The 20258-nt window shown below is 35.7% G+C and overlaps 1 protein-coding gene across 5 annotated transcripts in view; it reads right to left on the bottom strand.

Annotated features, from left to right (window-relative positions):
• Positions 1 to 18870: 18870 nt before the first annotated feature.
• The window catches only part of pfkpa (phosphofructokinase, platelet a), a 41015-nt gene continuing 39627 nt past the window's right edge, over positions 18871 to 20258 (bottom strand). For all 5 annotated transcript variants that reach the window (XM_073831192.1, XM_073831193.1, XM_073831194.1 and 2 more), the window contains 2 exons: positions 19596 to 19701; positions 18871 to 19500 (listed from right to left, as the gene is read on the bottom strand). In XM_073831192.1, coding sequence (XP_073687293.1) covers positions 19344 to 19500; positions 19596 to 19701 — 263 coding nt within the window. In that variant the 3' untranslated portion in view covers positions 18871 to 19343. The remainder of the gene's footprint in view (positions 19501 to 19595; positions 19702 to 20258) is intronic.

The following is a 20258-nucleotide window of genomic DNA, read 5'->3' on the forward strand; positions in this document are numbered from 1 at the left end:
TTTTCCAAAAGTTTCTCATCCACACTGAAACGTAGGAAAACATCAAATTCGCATTACTGCGCATGCGTAAAGCCTCTAAAATTATACAATAAGTTTGCACGCAATTCTTCTGGCGGGATAATTTACGGAAATATCTCATCTTCCACTGACGCGTCTATATCGCGCTCATTCATATTTTATCTGAAAAGCAGTTGTCGTCATGTTTTGCAGGGCAGCAACTGTGAGTAAATTTTCTGTCATCATTTTAGGACTGTAATTTGAAGAGTGTACAAGGTAAATCTCTTTAGCAGCAGTGTGACAGTGAATAGCACAGGCACAATTACTGGTGGAAACATAGATATCTATTGGTACAATATGCGTCACATGACTATAAATATGCGTCATCGTTTTCAAAAGCCTCCGTTTTCACAGTCCACACTACAACAACGTTTTCTGTAATAAAAACAGGGTTTTTGTGTAAATGAGAGGCCAAACCGCAGGGAAATATCTGTGTCTTCCCTTCGTGTAAATGGGGCCATACTCTACACATAAAAATACATAAAAATATAAACTTTGTGTTTTATACTTAACTTTTAAAAATAAGTGCAAGTAATGTCTCCTGCATGCATCTTGTGAGGAACACTATTTGTCATTGAATCAGTCATTTCTAAAAGAATATATTTTTCAGGTAACCCTGCCATTCTGTTAATGGATAACTCAAAGGGGGGAAAGTGAAGAAAATGCCTGTCATATTTAAGATTTATCAGCCGATCTCCCACCGGACTAAAGATTAACCAGAGCACCATTGTGTTGGTCTGTATACCTATTCACCTTCCTTTCTCAAGATCCCATGGGTGAACATATAAGCACACATGCACTGAGCACTACACGCTTCACGCTATCAGCCCTCGCGGTGATTAGACATAATTCAACTTTAGCGCTCGCCAACAGGCCCAAACTACGGCGCTGTCGGGATGGAGGTCAACGTGCGTAAATATCTCCACACTTATTAATGTGTCAACGTTCTAATGTGGCCACAAACAGCCCACCGGGGACCTGTGGCGAAATAAAAATGGGTGGCTGAAACAAGGTTCGCCATGCCATTATTTTTACACGTCTTTACGACTCAATTTAGACCGTGAGGAAATAAAAGAAGCCCACGTCAAAGACAAGGGTGCGGATGATTTACCGGGCCTGGATGTGTGTGCGCGTGACTGCGGTAGCTCTCTCAGCTGGCGTGGGTGTCAGCGAGCGAAGTCTTCTAATGAATAGGGCTTATTTTGATGAGTCTCTTTAACCTTGGTTAAGAGGCCTGGATGCACAGGTTCCGCCGGGGATCGGGTACGCTGTCATGAAACACTCGGTTGCCTGGCAGACGCTTCAGTGTCTCACATGAGCGCAAAAAAATGTCATTTCTCTCCTCCTAATTACGCAAACAGTCTCAATTAAAACTCACATTTTAAATGCAAATGAATGAGCTTTTATCAAAATAGGTCTCTTTTTTTTCCTCCACTACGCAGACTTCATATTCCAGATGGACGGCGTGGTTAAGAATTGATTAGTTTGGTTTTTTTTACACCTCAGTTTTTTTAACCAAGGTGGTATAATGGTAGCTCGGCTGCCGGGTTTTTAATTGTGTTGCAGCTTTTAGAAGAGAGCCGGTAGCGTCTGTAATGATGGTGACTCGCCTCGCGTCAGGTTATTTTGCAGTTGTTTCGGAGCTGCTGGGGCGTACTAACACTGGAGGAGAGCGACAGTCAGTAATTAAAATTCTGTTCAGCATGACAACGCTGTTTCATGCCTCATTTTTCACACACAGGAGGAATACACAATCCGCACCATGAACACAATAAGTAAATAACAGACGAACACTTACTGTCATAAGAGACATGCAAATGAGCGGAGAGGAATGTAATCACAGCGTGCCGTGTTTACGCTTTACATAAACGTACAGTTTTATATATGTAACACTGTGGATTACACATGTATGATGTGTGGTGTGCCACATGTAACAAGCTGGCATGTTATTTAAGGTGATATATGGAATATGAGTGATATGTTTGTGATAAATTGTTGTGATTATCGTAACGACTTTAATGGATTTTATATTTGGCCATTAAGCTAAATCTGTCATTATACAATTTTTCTATGCAAATTGAAAAAATAAAAGTGTCAGAGTCATTCTAATGCATTTACAATTGACCATTGTAATTTTGACAACATTTTATGAAGACAAATTTTTTCCTTGAGATAATATGCACCGATAAATCATGCACAATAATGTCAAAAATATGCATGACTTTAAGACTTTTTAAAATTAACATTTCTGATGTAAACATTAATAACAATTTTGGTGAATTAGTTCCGTTTGTTCCAATGGATAAAATACATAGACAAAGGAGACAATATACTGTATTAATATGCTTATATACACAACATCTTCATCTTTCTGGTCCTCAAATCTGATTGGCTGATAGGAGTGTGATATTAGACCCATATCAGAAACCCCAACAGCCGTTTCACAGTTTGTAACTGTATCACTCTGTTTGCGATACTTCTTACAGTGAGTGTCATGGCGGACGCCCAAATCCAGTATCATTTTATAAATATTACTGTTTTTGTGCCACAGAATGTAGTTTTATAAGGTCGTCAGCACTCAGCAGCCATTCTGCATTCATGAACCCACCCTAGAGCGCCTTACCTCGGCCAGATCATCTTGAATTTACAGCTGGATTGTTATGTTTATAATATTTATTTTATTGTAGTTACTAAATAAATTCAAAATACAGTTGTTTTTTTTCTAATTTAACAAAATTTAAAATACAGGTAATTAAAAAATGCCTGTATTTTGAATTTTGTGTTTGGTTTTAGGGTTAATGGATATCTTCATTAAATTAACAAACAAATAAATAAATACCAGTACATTTATTCATTTCTTACTCTCTTTCTATTAAATAACATAATATTTTTATAATATAAATAATAATATATTAATATTTTAGAATAAGTAGTGTTTCTGTTTATAATGTTTGTTTTGTTTACTAAGATTATTAAAGACTCCAATATTGTTATTCAGTTTTTGTTATACTATATAGCAACAAAATTTGTAGTGTTTTATTTCATTTTAAATATATACTTGTTTCCTCCAATAGAGAGAAAAGCCTGTTTATGCCATTTCTGTTCAAATCAACTGACTTATCACTAAAAGACTTTTTGCTATATCATCTATGCTTGTTTATGCAATTTCCCTCTAATCAGATTATGTTTTATAAGCTTGATTTGTGGTAATGGACACATGTGGGCATTTATCACAAGCACACGACTGTGAATTCGGTGACTAGTTAGTATGACTGAAGGCAGACGCATGTGGGTCTCCGGGGAGGGTGTCCGTGGGGCTCGTCAATTATTGTCAGTCAGTTATCAGCGTTTCTCCCGGTGTGTGGAGGTCTCAGTGGAGCAGGAGCCCATCGTCTCCACAGCTCCTCAGCATTTAACCTGGGCCTCCACACTCTCGGCTCTTTCATCAAAAGCATCCTGCCTATTTTGTTTCCCAACACCGCTGAGAGTTATTGCTCATGACAACAACTGCAGTTCTCTCTTTTCTCTTGCTCCCTCTCTCTCTTCACTCGCCACTTGCTGGGATTGTATTACCCTGTGATATTCTAGCACTCTCTATTAAATATGCATGAACCCTAGAGATGAAATTAATTTTGGGAATGCTCACTTTTGAATGTTCAAATATGCCTTCATCTGCCTTTGTATCAAACCTTGAATGTGTAATTTCATTTAGGATAGAGGCAGTAGATTAAAGCAGCACCATTTGGCCAGTGATCAATGCAACACTGAAAAAAGAAACGCAACAAAAAATATCAATATCTGGGGTTGATTCGGATGAAAACTGGGGTTCAGTTGAAAGGCCTTAAGATATTTAGAAAGACTGGGGTGAATTAAAGTAAAGGTTCAATAAAAAATGAAAATTTGGTTTTCATTTAGTTACCCTCATCTCATTCCATAACTCATTTAAATCTGCATACACGTTCAAATATTGGCACATTAAGATGTCAAGTGCCGTGTCTTGTGTCCCGATTGAGAACCAAGGTTGTTTAATGGCAATGTCACAGTGTGAGTCACCAAGTGTTATTTTAGTATCATTGAGATGCTAATTATATATATAAACCACCTATCTAATAACCTGTCCATTAGCCTACAAAACACCAGCCACGTGGTGAGGCACTGTTTTGACAAGGTGGTGATAGGTCTCCTATCTGGTACCATAATGTCAGCAGGTCCTCCAGTTCCTGTACATTGCGTGGTGTGGTGATGTAGCGCAAACCCACTTTTTGATTGGGTTCATGTCAGGTGAATTTGGAGGCTCTGGCGTTAACAGAAATTCACCAGCATGTTCCTTTAACCAATTCTTGGCTATTCCATTCTTCAGTGTGGCATGGTGCATTATGCTGTTGGTAATGGCCATCACTGGGAAGGAACACAGTTGCCATGAATAGGTGCACTTGGTTCGCAATGATGTCCAGATACTTGATAGCTGTCGGGAATTGTGCTATTGGGATAATGAGGCCAACGGTGTCCCAAGAAAGCGTCGCCCACAGCATAACTGGCCTGTATCCGCCCAACAGTGCATCCAGGTGCCATAGCCCCCTTTTGGAAATCAGCGTATACGTGCTCGGATGTTGATGTGATGCACCAGGAATCTTGATTTGTCAGACCAGGCCACATTCTTCCAGTCATCCTTGGTCTTGATGATCTTGGGCCATTTCATGTGTTGTTGGTGATGCTGTGCAGTCAGCATAGGGACCCGGTTGGGTCATCGCTATGCACTGTATACTGTAATTGTGTGTAAGTGTGTAAATAAACAAGAAACCACAACGGAGTGTCTTTAAAAACCCTCTTTTGTGCAGAACTATGTTCTTCCATACAGATTTAAATCTCAAGTAGATAGTTTAACAGCTGAGCCCTAGCCTCACTTTAGAACTAGTAACAAAGGAATGTTGAGTTGCTTCATTAAAAGCTTATTGTTATTACTGTATTAAAGCAGTGTGTTATGTGTAGTAGAGTATTATGAGAGAGATTAACTGGACGAGTGTGATTACCTGCATCTGACACAGCATTCATTCTTCAGCTCAATCTCATATTCACGATAAAACATTAGTTTGAATGTCTGCTGTGGAAAGCAATATCTTTGTTGTACTATTCTTTCATCTTTTAGGGTGATTTCCAATGACAGTGCTGCTCAGTGCATTTGTTGGCTGTGTCTTTGTTGTTGAAAGAAAAAATAACTTTCCTGTTTACAACCCTGTTTCAGTCTCTTTCAGCATAAAAGTATTTACTGCTGACTCGCTCATAAAAACACTGCTGATACAGCATTAAGTTACAAATATAACATAAGATTTTGCCCTTAGCAAAAATTAATTGCTTTGGAACAAATAATAGATTAACAAAATCAAAGATTGCAAGTTAGGTTCACCCAAAACAAATTATATATCATGTCTAACTACTATAAAGACATCAGAGCCAGCGGAATATTTGGCTGAGGTGAGGCTGCTCTCGGTGGGTTCATGAGCGCTGAATGGTCGCTGACGCCCTGGAGCTCACATCTCTAAAAACTTCACAGCAAATTTTGCAAATATTGGTAATCTTTGTTAACAAAGCATTTTTTTTTATTATTATTATTAATATTTTATACAATTTTATTTCAGTTAAATTGATTTTATTTCAATTAACGGTAATGTTTTTTTATTGATTTTAGTTTTAGTTAACTATAATAACCCGGGAACTGCACCATATTTTAATCTAAGTCTAAAACCCATGTCTAAAACTATTCAAAATTCCTTTTTGATAATTGAAATAAGGCTGAAATCAAAATGTAACCATTTAAACATTAACAAATTTTAGAAATGTTGCCTTGGTGACTGAAACAAATAAGTATTAAAATTACTAAAATTTAAAAAGATAAAGCCAATTTAAAATATTAACAAATACTATAGTATATAGTATAGAGATAATACTAAAACATTTGGAAGAACTTAAATTAAAACTGCAATCTTTTCCTTACACAAAACGATCATATGGCTTCAGAAGACAAGTCATATCAGTAACTTTTAAGATACCTCAGTAATGTTTTTGTCATTTTTAGGGCTCATTGACTTTCATGGCTATTTACAGCCCCTGTACGAAAAGAGCAGCTTGAACATTTGTCAAGATATCTCTTATAGTGTTTCTCTCAGAAAACAAACTCTTACAGGTTTGGGAAAACATAAGGGTGAGCAAATGATGACAGAACTTGCATTTCTGGGCAAACCAACCCCACATTCTGTCACAACCCTGTTGTTGTTGCTGTTGTCATACACTCCAGCTGTGAAGTTTCCCGTAAGTCTCACACTCACCGGAGTTGAGCCCCAGCATAAAAGCAAAGTGTGCGATTGGTTCCACACACACATTCCCTCTAACTACATCTGCATAATTACATTCTGCAGCAGGGGAAGTCTCTCTGGAGCCATATTGTTTGGAGACCAGTCAAATCCCCTCTCAGGCAGATAACCCAAAGGCTAAACACAGCTGATTCTAGAAAGGCGTTTTTTTAGCCTTTCTCCTTCAAAGTTATAATTGGAAATCCAGTTTACCATCTTTTTATCGATGGTGAGACTATGAGCCTAACTGCTACCTTGATTGGGGTGGGTCAATAACAGTTCGGGTTGGATGTGGCGGGTCGCTCGTAGGCGACCCCACAGTTCTTATCAAGTAAAGTGGTTTTTGATTAGTGTTAATGGGGATTGGTAATGGCCTTTGGCTGTTACATGGACGGTCATGCTTCAAGTCAGGGCCCACAGTGGGAGTTGTTTGTTGTTGCAAATGCACACGCATAATTGCTTTTCTCAAGGGCACATAAGCCATGCGTCGCTCTCCTATATTGTGTGTGTGCCGGGAAACTCATAAATCCACTCGCAGTGTTTCGCAGCCAAGTTATTCGAGGTAATGCTTTAATGTTTTGCGCTCATGCGCACCTGGGTGGTACAAACAACGCAGGTTAAACTGCATCTGTGCATACGCTTTCTTTTTAGCCGCCACACTGAATGCATATCAAGCTTCGCCCTTGCATGCTAATGCATGCTTAATATTATTCTTATGAACTGCCAGTGACTTCATACGTTAGCCAGCACTCTGTCAAATTAATGTCAATTCCATTAATGGCGCTGTCCATTTTCTCACTCTCTCCCTTTCGCCGCTCAAAGTTTCTCTCCCCAGCGCGGTCGCAGTGGGCCGCCGTCGCCGCTCTGCAAAGATGAAAGACAGAGAGAAGAGAATTAACGTCCGGGGTCATTTATCAAGAGCGGGACCCAAAAGTGCAGATGAAACTCTGCCGATGAAAATCTGTCCTGAGAAATGTCACTGAGATATTAGGTTTAATATATCAAATCATGAGTCTTCCCAACAGTGCTGAGCCAACACCGGTTCACCGCCTCACGCTGCGCGTAAACACCGCAACGACTTCATCATCTGCAGGAAACGGTCAGCGCGCAAAAATGGCAAAGGCAGCAAAGTGTCGCGAAAGGTGTCGTGATTGATGTTTGGTTTTGCATGCCAGCATCTGTCCTACAATAAAATTTGAGAATCTAAGCAAACTATCAGTTCACTATCTGCCACATGAGGGATGAGCTCTTTCTTTTAACGCTCCGTCTCTGTAGTCGTGATCGATGTTTCGTTTTAGAAACCAATGTGGCGAACAGCAGCTGTGATTGTCGAGAAGACAATGCTAGTTTTGATGAATGCTGCTCACCTGCACTCTGCACAGTCTCACAGTTCATGCTGGATTTGAAATCTAAATTGATCAGCAAGGTCAGGTGTGAGAGAGTAGAACTGGAATACACTACAATACGACTTTTGTTTAGATTTTTGCCCCAATTTATAGTCTGTCTACAGATTTGAGTTGACATATTTTAATAGAAAATTGTGTAGTGTATGATGGGCACAGACTCCTATTTTTTTAAGCATCAGACTATTGCTACGTTTACATCACCCTGTTTTATGCACACTTTGAAGTATTGCTTCAGAAACAAGTGATGGAAATGACCAGAAAAAACCAAGAAAAAAATCCCTTAATTAGCAAAAAAAAAAGTTTTTACGCTTGCTCTCTTTGACTTGTGTGAAGAGTTAATGCGAATAATAGGAGATGGAAATGCATTTGCTGAATAAATTTATCCGTGTGCATCAAATAAGTCATGTGACTTTGTGCAATGGGATGGGATAACTTGACTAACCAGCAGACCGATCTCATTGCACAGCATCTCAAATGCTGTTTTGGTCATTCTGAAATGCCTGGGCAAAGTATTTGTATATAATTGCCTTCCAAAACTGTCCTAGACGACTGCGTTCCCAAACAGCAGGCATCCACCTCCGAAAGCAATGACCGCATTTATTGTGTTTCGTCTGCTTGCTCTGAGGTGCAAGTAATTTATTATATATGAAAATTATTATATTCAGTAGCTTCTCCTTCTTTTTTACTGATATTTAGTGTCAGTTTATCAGGAAGTAATGATTTTGTTCTCTTTGACTTGTTGGATGGAGTGTTTTATTTACCGTATGATTGTGATTATTAGGGATGCACCGAAATGAAAATTCTTGGCCGAAGCCGAACAAAATTAAACACTGGGCTGAAGGCCAATTTCCAAACACGGTTTTCCATGTTTTTTTCCCCCATGTATTTTGCCAATTTTTTTCACCATTGCATACATTAAACAGACAAAATGTGCTTTTTACAGTTTTGTCTTGCTTTCAAAAAAAAATTTAAAATGACAAAATAACAATTTTAAATATTAACACTGAACATTTTTAACATTGTAGTAGACATTATAGCCTTCCAACAAAGCACAATTTAACTTAAAATGAATAAGTTAGTAAAATTATATTCTTTGGCCATTTTTAAGACCCCCTTTCTGAATCTGGCATGTGTTTTTAATGTACAAATAAATGCAGCCTTTCTGAGCGAAGGAGAATGTTATAATGTATTAATAGAGCTGTTGTAATGATTGTATCATTATTTTTGTCTTTTTTTATTTTATTTTACAGAACAACAATAAAATTACAATGCTAACATTTATGAATGTTGACTTTTATTTTGGCGGAAACCCACAAGAAGTGCTCAGGACTACTTTTTGCTGATAGCAGCAGATTTATGAATGATTCTCATTAAGCTGTTTCAGCACAGATTTTCCTTGGGCTTTGGACTTTGTATCCTGGCTAACGAGCTCATGCAGAACTGTCAGATTCTGTTCTGTAGTTTATTTACTAATGGTTTAAGGCCATTTCGCCTTAAATACTGTAACCAGCATCATACTGTAACCAGCAACAACCACCTATTTCTCTTCTCATGGAAGACATGCAATGCGATACTAAACATTCTCTCACTGTCGATGTTTGTAATGATTTTTGCATCTTTCTCAGACTTTTTTAAATGTTTCCGCACTGCCGACATGTTTGCTGCATTAGTGCACGCCTCTATTTGATCACGTCACGTCATTGTTTGGTATAATTTTTTCGGCCTTTTCACTTATTTTTGCTATTTTCGGCCAAATAATTTTGGTTGCATCCCTAGTGATTATGTCTTAGATATCACTCCCACGGACCGCTGGATGAACGTCTGATGCATACGGCACACTTAGCTGGAAACACTTCAGGAAGTTTCAAAGTCGTCATCGGATTGGTTTAATTATAAAGGATTTCCAGGAAATGTGTGTCGCGTTCTTTAACGTTCTGCCTGGAAACAAAGATGCAGTGATGGCAAATCCCCTTTGTTTACAACTGTGCCGATAAGCGCTTATCAGAATCAACTAAACACTGGATTTCCAAAAGTATGTGAACATTTCAATGTTTTCAGCATAGAAACTTTAAAATATAAAAAAAATATCTGTTATCGTCGCAAGATTTCAGTGCCATTTAACATGACGCCGCACAAAACAATATGTGATTGGTTGCTTTACATGTCAGTCATATGGCCTCTTGGGTGGGCCTTGGCCATTCAAAGTGGCCAAGGTTCCCAGACCTTCTGCCGTCAGTCTGAAAGTCTGGCTACCTGAGACTACTACTTAGCCAATTGTGCCCAAAGGGGTCAAAGTTTGTCTGGTCCAGTTAGTCCTTGCTAGTAGATGCACAACTGCACCATTATGCAGACAAAATGATTGATTTACGATGGACATGTAAATTGCCAATTGGTACAGAACACATTCTAGTTCAGATTGTCCAAAATCTGATTTTTGTGCATATCCATTTGGTTTCAAAACTCATATAGGTGCGTATTCTAGTAGTATATTGTCTTTTTCACAAGGTTATTTCTGCAAAGATGTCCGGCATGTTTTCTACAAAAAAGGTCTGACGTCTTTTCGTTTTCATGGCGTGATGATGTGAAAAAGCTACGTTAAATCCGATCTGACCAGTCAGACTAAAACGGATTTTCAGGAATGTGATTTGAATAGGATTTCAAAGCACATATGTGACCCTGGACCACAGGTATATTTGTAGCAATAGTCCAAAATACATTGTATGGGTCAAAATGATCATTTTTCTTTAATGCCAAAAATCATTAGGATATTAAGTAAAGATCATGTTCCATAAAGAAATGTTGTAAGTTTCCTACCGTATATTTTTTAAAACGTAATTTTTGATTAGTAATATGCATTTCTAAGAACTTCATTTGGACAAATTCAAAGATGATTTTCCCAATATTTAGATTTTTTTGGCACCTTCAGATTCCAGATTTTCAAATAGTTGTATCTCGATCAAATATTATCCTAACAAACCATACACAATGGAAAGCTTAATCTCAATTTTAAAAAATTGAAGTTTTTTTGAAGTCTTGTGGTCCAGGATCACATATGAATGCAGCTCGAAACAGATTTGCAAAAATACGTTCAAATTTAAATCGGAATTGCCTGTCTAAAATAGACCAATAATTACGTGTTTACACCCCCTACTCCCATACATTATTATTATTTATTGCGAAGTGGAAAACCAAACAATGTGTACAAATTTGCATACATTTATACATTACACTTATATACAGTAATGTTCTGCATTTGTAAGTCTCTTTGGATCTTCTGAGTGAATAAGTATAATAATTTTTCCAACATAATCTCAGGGCAATTTGTAACCATTTTACGGTCTGAATCATGGCTAATTTGTGTGATGCTTTTCATATATTTTCACAGGATCTGCTTACTCACCCCTTGATGGTTAGGTTTAAGCTTGGCGTTAGCTTCTGACCATCTTGCCACCTTGTAAAATAGTTTTCTCATGTCATTTTGACACTATATTTATTTTGAATCGCTTCACTTTTAGATTATCATAGTTTTAATAAATGTAATTAATAAATATTTAATTAATAATTTTCTTATTTTGAGATTAAAAGAATGGGAATGAGACAAGGTTAAAACAATAAGCACTTAAAAAGCTGCAAAAAAAAAAAAAGAGTTTTAATGTGACTTTCATATAATTATTATTATTATTGTTGTTTGGAAGTGCCTGTAATTAAGGAATTACGCATAAATGAGGAGGGCCAGGAGGGCATGGGTTCAAGTCAGGTGTTAATGAATTTATGACTGTTAAGTGCCCTGTTCGGAGATCAAAAATAAATTGCAGCTATTATTCCAAATTATAAAACCATTATAAGAGGTTTTATATTTGTTATGCAATTACCTTTAAAAGAAATCCTGCTGCTGTCATCATCTCGCTACCAAATCTTGCTTAGAAAAATAGCAAAGTATTTCCTTTTGACCATTAAAAATGATGCCATGGCATGTGGAAAAATAAACTACCCGCTCCCTTGGGTCAGCAAAAAAAAAAAAAAAAAAGTGAGCCCAGTTGATGAATATGAAAGGCATTGTTCTTTTTGTTCTCAGTTTAAGCGAGTGCTGGAGAGCAGCAGATCAGTAATAAGGCTCTTGATACCATCTCCAATAACAGACGAGAAAGCAGTGAAGCGTATGGCCCTTAATCAATGAAACATCCAGCGTCAGATACTGTACAGCGTACAGTACAGTAGAGATTTGTTCAATCTGCCTGCGAGAAAGCATCAAAAAGTCCCACATTCATCATTCACGTTTTATCGAGCTGCAAAAGCTGGAACATTACGCCAGTTTATTTCTTCATGGATTTATTCATTCATAAATATTCATCCTCCACATATGTCACGCACACACACACATGATTTATCTGAAAGAGAAATATTGCTTTTCTAATATTACACACCAAGATTTATTGTCTCTCATTACCATTGTTATCGCAGTAGCTTTCAAGTAATCTATTTTTACCACTATGGGCGTTCACTATTTACTGCACAGGAATATCATTCGGGATCATACATCTTTCTCCAGAAATCTATACAAGTGTGGAATCAAAGGCAGAAATCTGCAGCACAAAGCATTCTGGGACCCCACGGTGCCTGAATTAAGCGTCTCTTTAATGGAAATGGTCTATTTTCCAGGGCATTAGAATGATCCAGGCCCGGGGTTTAATTGGAGCGCCGCATTTCCAAAGAGTGATGTATGAAATCAAGTTCAAGTCGGGCAAGTCCGAACGTCTGGGCTTGATACGGAGCCTCCGTTCCGGGCTCAATCAGTCGGATGAGATCAGATTCTGATTTAAGACGGAAGGAAATAACAAGGGAGAAATGAAATGGTAATTACTATTGATTACCTATGTGCATATGACCCCACAGGCCTTGCTTTGCATACTTAAATCAACTTAAATAATTGGATTTGCTAATTTTTGTATGTGTAAGCCACTGTGTGTGTGCGGCCTGGACTATGAAATACGTCCGAGAATAAAAAAAGTGACTGACAAATGATGTAACCTGACCCTTGGTGGTTTTTTTTTTAATGTGAACTTGGTGCACTGGTTGTTGCACCGCACTTGGTTTAGCTTTAGCAAACAGGAGGTTTTGATTCTGAATTGTCTGGGGAATCATTTATTATGTGATACTTATTTACAAACAATACTGCATATATTTATGCCGTGAGTACACATGCGGTTTAATGGAAATCAGGAGGCGAGAAGCAGTTGTGGTGTGTGTGACAGAAGCAGGCTGACCATGCTGCAGAACACGTGCTCACAGTTCTGTCAGTCTGATGATGCACTGCTGCCCCCTCCTGGATCAACAGCCAATCACATCACTGTGGCACTAAAAGCAATTGCTAATTATCCTACAGACTTTATAATAACTTTTGCAAAATCTGAATTTTGCATATAAATGGTATTTTAAAACATTGCTCTTTTGTTGGTTTGATTGCCTCTATTGTCCTCATTTGTAAGTTGCTTCTGCTGAATGACTAAATGCGTCTGCTGAATGACTAAATGTAAATATAAAATGTTTGGTTTGTCTGATATTCTTTTAGTTCCATTCAATAGTAGACATATGGACAACACACTTGACTTTTTCATTTTATAATGGTGAAAAATGGAGAATGGAGGACACATTACTTTGTGTGTGTGGTGAATATATTTAAATATACAGTCAATCCCAAAATTATTCATATCCCTGGCAAATTCTGATTTAAAGTTACTTTCATTCAACATTTTAAAATGTGAGCTAAAGAGTCAGAATTCTGAGGTAAAAAGACATAATTTGTTACTGTTTATTACTTTTTATTACAGTATAACAATTAGTGGCGACAAACCAGTGGTGGTCTGTGAGTTTTATTTATTTATTTATAAATTTATTATGTACATCGATATTGATCAGACCAATATAAATACATTTTGTGAGCTATATTTTCTGCTAATTCAATTCAAGATTAGCAGAAAAAATCAGTTTAAGAATTTGAAATATTAGTAATCAAATGAAATCATTATCAGAAACACAAATGTGACATTAATGCGTTACTAGTGCAAGTGCATAATAAGATTATGGTTTAAAAAAATAGAATACGGGTAAAATCAACTGCCGTTTCATGCATGAAAGAAGCAAGTGACTGGCTGAATCTGAAATCACATACTCCCCAGTTGAAGCGCATTTCTGCCACTAAATAAAAAAAATACAAAAAAGTAAATACGACTTTTTTTCTCAGAATTCTGGCTTTTTTTTTTTTTTTTTTTGGCAAATGCTAGCCAACATCTCGCAATTCTGACTTTTTTTTAATCTATTTCTTTGTGCAATACAAACGTGCAGTTCTGACTTTATAACTCACAGCTGTGAGTTTATATTTCAGTTCTGAGAAGAAAAGTCAGAATAGTAAAATTGCAATAAATAAATAAAAAAAAATTTCAAACTCAAAATTGTAAAATATAAATTCACAATCAATTCTGAGTAAATTCAGTCAGAATTAAGAGATATAAATTAGTAATTGCAAGAAAAAAAGTCAGAATTGCAAAATAAAAACTTTCAAATCTGTACGCAAGTGCGAGTTTATATCGCAATTCAGACTTTTTTTTCTTCAAAATTGTGCGGTATAAACTAGCTATTGTGAGAAATAAATTTAGAATTGCGAGATAAAAACTCGCAACTCTACTCTTTTCCTCGCAAATGTAAGTTTTTGTATTGCAATTCTTTTTTCTCTAAATTGAGCGATATAAAGTCACAGTTGCGAGAAATAAAGTCTGAATTGCAAGATAAAAACTCGCAACTCCTGAGCCTTTTGCTTGCAAATGTAAGTTTGTATCTCGCAATTCTAGCTTTTCTCTTAAAATTGTGAGATATAAACTCACAATAGTGATAAATAAAGTCAGAATTGCAAAATAAAAATCACAACTCTTGACTTTTTTTCTCGCAAACGCGAGTTTGAATCGCAATTCTGGATATTTTTCTTAAAACTGAGCAATAAAAACTCACAATTGTGAGAAATAAATTTATAATTGCTAAATAAAAAACAACTTTTGATCTTCGATCTTTTTTTTCGAAAGTGCGACTGTATCTCACAATTCTATTTTTTTTCTCAAAATTGTGCACTTTAAACTCGCAATAGCGTGGAATAAGTCACAATTGCAAAATAAAAATTTGACACTCTTGACTTTATCGCAAATTCGAGTTTGTATCTCAATTCTGACAATTTTTTGCTTAAAGTATGAGATATAAACTTGCAATTGCTAGAAATAATGCCAGAATTGCGAGATAAAAACTCACAACTCAACTTTTTTTTTTCCCCAAATGCGAGTTTGTATAGCAATTCTGACTTTTTTCTTGCAATTGCGAGTTATAAAGTCCAATTCTGAGGGTAAAAAAGACTGATACGTTAATTAGTTTATATCTTACAGTTTTGACTTCATAACTTGTGTGTTGTAAAAAGTCACAATTGCAAGATATAAACTCACAGAGTTAAGAGAGTTTATATGTCGCAATTCAAAAACTTAAAAAAAATAGAAAGAAAGAAAAGGAAATAGCAGTATCACCTAATTCACAATTTCCTGGATTACTTATTACTTGTGAGTTTTGAAGTGCACATCTGAGATTTTTCTCACGCTTTGTGACAGTGGTCTGTGACAGTAATGGAGAAGCTAAAGCTAATGGTTTTGTCCATTATACCGCACTTAAGGCTGTTGAGTTGGCAGTTAAGAAGACTGTGTGCTGCTACATGACCGTCTAGTGTCTATATGCCACTACAAGGCCAAATGAGGAAACCACACAAAGCAAAATGCCAGTCTAGACCCCTTCAAAACAAAGATTACAGTCTTCATGGCTCAAACCTGTCATGAGGAGCTGTGCTCTTTATTGTGTGGTTCGGACGTGTCTACAGTGCAAATGATGAAGAACAGCCAGAGCACGGTTTATAGTTTTGCCTCATATTCCTTGCTTGATAGCTGTACCAATAATGAATGGCTACAGTATGTTGTCAACAACCGGCCATTTAAGGTCACTGTCTCCCAGAGTGTGGAGGAAAATAAGGAAATAGAACCCCATTGAGAGAAACCCAGACATGTCACTTCCTGTCATAAAAAAACAAGACCAGGATGGCCACAATGAGAGCAGAGTCAAACTAACACTGGACAAACAACTCCAGTGTTATAAAATAACTCTTTCTTGGTGGAAAAACAACAACAGTAACAACAAAACCTCATCCTATGCCTGGTGCAAAGAAATTAATAAAACTAAAAAGCCTGGTACAACACCTATGGAAGCTTTTTTTCGCCACTGAATAAAAAATTTAAAAAAAAGGTAATTGCGACTTTTTATCCCACAACTCTGACTTTTTTTTTTCTCACAAAAGCGAGTTTACATTTCACAAATCTTTTTTTTTTTTTTCTTAGACCGGTAAGTTCTGAGAAATAAAGTTGCAATTCTGAGAAATAAAGTTGCAATTCTGAGAATTAAAGTGCAATTCTGATAAATAAAGTCACAACTATGAGAAATAAAGTTGCAATTCTGATAAATAAAGTTGCAATTCTGAGAATTAAAGTGGAATTCTGATAATTAAAGTCGCAATTCTGAGAAATAATCTCAGTTCTGAGAAAGTCGCAATTCTGAGAAATAGTCGCAATTCTGAGAAATAAAGTCGCAATTCTGAAAAATAAAGTCGCAATTCTGAGAAATAAAGTCACAATTCTGAGAAATAGTCGCAATTCTGAGAAATAAAGTTGCAATTCTGAAAAATAAAGTCGCAATTCTGAGAAATGAAGTCGCAATTCTGAAAAATAAAGTCACAATTCTGAGAAATAGTCGCAATTCTGAGAAATAAAGTTGCAATTCTGAAAAATAAAGTCGCAATTCTGAGAAATAAAGTCGCAATTCTGAAAAATAAAGTCACAATTCTGAGAAATAGTCGCAATTCTGAGAAATAAAGTCGCAATTCTGAAAAATAAAGTCGCAATTCTGAGAAATGAAGTCGCAATTCTGAAAAATAAAGTTGCAATTCTGAGAAATTAAGTCGGAGTTCTGAGAAATAGTCACAATTCTGAAAAATAAAGTCACAATTCTTAGAAATAGTCGCAATTCTGAAAAAAAGTCGCAATTCTGAAAAATAAAGTCACAATTCTTAGAAATAGTCGCAATTCTGAAAAATAAAGTCGCAATTCTGAGAAAGTCGCAATTCTGGGAAATTAAGTCACAATTCTAAGAAATAAAGTTGCAATTCTGAAAAAATAGTCACAATTCTGAAAAATAAAGTCACAATTCTGAGAAATAGTCGCAATTCTGAAAAAAAGTCGCAATTCTGAAAAATAAAGTCGCAATTCTGAGAAATAAAGTTGCAATTCTGAAAAATAAAGTCGCAATTCTGAGAAATAAAGTTGCAATTCTGAGAAATAGTTGCAATTCTGATAAATAGTTGCAAATCTGAGAAATAGTCGCAATTCTGAAAAAATAAAAGCAATTCTGAGAAAGTCACAATTCTGGGAAATTAAGTCACAATTCTAAGAAATAAAGTTGCAATTCTGAGAAATAGTCTAAATTCTAAGAAATTAAGTCGTAAATCTGATAAATAAATTGAGAAAGTCGCAATTCTGAGAAATAAAGTCGCAATTCTGAAAAGATAGTTGTAATTTTGAGAAACAAAGTCACAATACTGAGGAAATAGTTGAAATTCTGAGAAAAATAAGTTGTAAATCTGATAAATAAATTGAGAAAGTCGCAATTCTGAGAAATAAAGTCGCAATTCTGAAAAGATAGTTGTAATTTTGAGAAACAAAGTCACAATACTGAGGAAATAGTTGAAATTCTGAGAAAAATAAGTTGTAAATCTGATAAATAAATTGTTAGAAAGTCGTAATTCTGAGAAATAGTTGCAACTATGAGAAATAAGGTCACAATTCTAATAGTTGCAATTCTGAAAAAAGTCGCAACTATAAGAAATAAAGTCGCAATTCTGAAAAGATAGTTGTAATTTTGAGAAACAAAGTCACAATTCTGGGAAATAGTCGAAATTCTGAGAAATTATGTCGTAAATCTGAGAAATAAATTCTGAGAAAGTCGCAATTCTCAGAAATAAAGTCACAATCCTGAGAAATAAAGTTGCAATTCTGAAGAATTTAAAGTGCCAATTCTGAGAAGTAAAGTCAGAATTTAATCAAGTCAAAATAAAACTTTTTCTTGCAATTGTGACCTGTTTCATAGAATTGCAAAATTATAACACGCAATTGCGAGTTAAGTCAGAATTGTGAGATCTAAACTCGCAATTCTGTAAACATAGTCTTTTTTTCCCTTTTAAAATTTAAGTTTATGACTCATCGAATCGATGACAAAAAAAATCAGAAATGCAAGATGTAAACTCGCAGTTGCAAAAAAGAGTAAATTGTGAGATACAAACTTATTATAAAAAGGTTTTATCTTGCAATTTTGCCTTTATATCTCACAGTTCTGACTTTATAGCATGCAATTGTGAGTTTACATTTTACAACTCAAAAATAATTGTGAGATAAAAAGTCACAATAACTTTTTGTTTTATTCAGTGGCGGAAATAGGCTTCCATAAATATCCCCTTACTCCCCAATAATAATAATAGTAATAATAATAATAATATGAATATAAATATTTATGCAACAAATTCTAATTTTTAAAATCTTTCTAATTATCTTTCTAATATTTCATTTCATACTTATGAAAAAAAAAACTTTATGAAGGTAAAAAAAGCGGGTGATTTAACAGTTTTTAGAATGAGTGGAGTTGTATACTTTTTCAGTTTTTCCAACAATTATTAAATAATAATCGATAAGTTATTTATTTAAAAAATACAAATATTTATTATTGTTATCATCATCTTTTAGAGCTGTCAGGGAAGATTTCACCAAAAATTGCATGTATACGTCATTTTCAAATACCATGGTATTTATATACCGCAGTATTCATTACATGGTTCTGTACTTCAAAGAATACAAGTACCATGGCAAAAGTAAAGAAACCAGGATGGCGTGTGTTGGGGCCGATAAGTATGTTAACATGAATAATCAAAGAGCAGACAGTGATTTTCACACATGTGATTGTGGTCTTTATTGGTCAGGCAAATGTTAACACTTGATGATGCAATACATTCAAACATCAAACGGTGCTCTAGCAAAGTGGACTTCACCGCATACTGCGCTTCACACCGGAAAGTGGAATTTTTGCTTCTTTCTGAGAACTTCAGAGAGAGAGAGAGAGAGAAATGTGCTTTGAAGCGGAACACTATTGCAACGTGACGGGGTGACAGCGGGGTCGCCGCTCGCGACAGGAGCGAAAGGACATGAAACAGCAAAATGAAACAACACTGCTTCGTACACTCTCCTACGATTAACATTGATTTCTGTAAAATAACAAAGGGTGACATTTTTCAAACAAAGCGCTGACAGAAAAAAGAGGTGTAGCACAGAGAACAAAAGTGTCTACGACAGCGCTCACAGGACAGACGGGTCTGTCTAAAGCGTGACCTTTGAACACCGCCGCTATTTGGATGAGTTTAAATGGCAGCCATGGCCTCGGACTCTTTGGGTCGGTTGAGGACCACATGTTCCAGCTGTCCAGAGTCTGACACGTCGTAGCTGGTCTTGTACTTGGCCAGGATCTTCATGAGGGGACGTAACTTCAGCCACCACTGCTCCTTAGGGATTCTGTGACTGGACACATAGAATAGAAGGTCCGATATTATTACAGGGATAAAATATGTTATCATGTTTTTAAAATATATGTACAAACTTGGGTGTGTGCATACATAAAGTCGGTCTCATCTTTGAGCTGAACCACAGGCTGGAAGACCATCGCACGTCGTCGCATACCCAGCAAACAGGCCGAGTCTTCTGTGTTAGCGAACACTCTCCCTACACAACACACACAGATTCAACACAATCACAAAACTGCCAATTAAAAAAAAAAAAAAAAAAAAAAAAATTATATATATATATTTACAATAGTGAACTAAAATAAAATGGAAATCCACTGATTACAAAATAACATTTTAATTATATTTATATATCCTACTATATATTTATAATACATTATAGTAATTCTAGATAATTTCTAGGAATATTTGCAATGGTGAACTAAAATAAAATAAAATCCACAGATTACAAAAAAAAAAAAAAAGCCTAGTATTTAGATATTTAATATGTATAGTATATTGTAGTAATTATCGATCATTTATAGAAATATTTACAATAGTGAACCGGAATTAAATAAATAAATAAAATTTAAAAATCCACAGATTAAAAAAAAAACAAAAAAAAAAACTAAATTATATTTATATATCCTAGTATATAAATAGTTAATATTTATAGTATATTATAGTAATTATAGATCATTTATAGAAATATTTACAATAGTGAAGCGAAATAAAATAATAAAATAAAATATAGGATATTATAGTAATTATAGATAA

Source organism: Garra rufa, chromosome 24, assembly GCF_049309525.1.
Source record: "Garra rufa chromosome 24, GarRuf1.0, whole genome shotgun sequence".
Classification (NCBI taxonomy): Eukaryota; Metazoa; Chordata; class Actinopteri; order Cypriniformes; family Cyprinidae; genus Garra; species Garra rufa.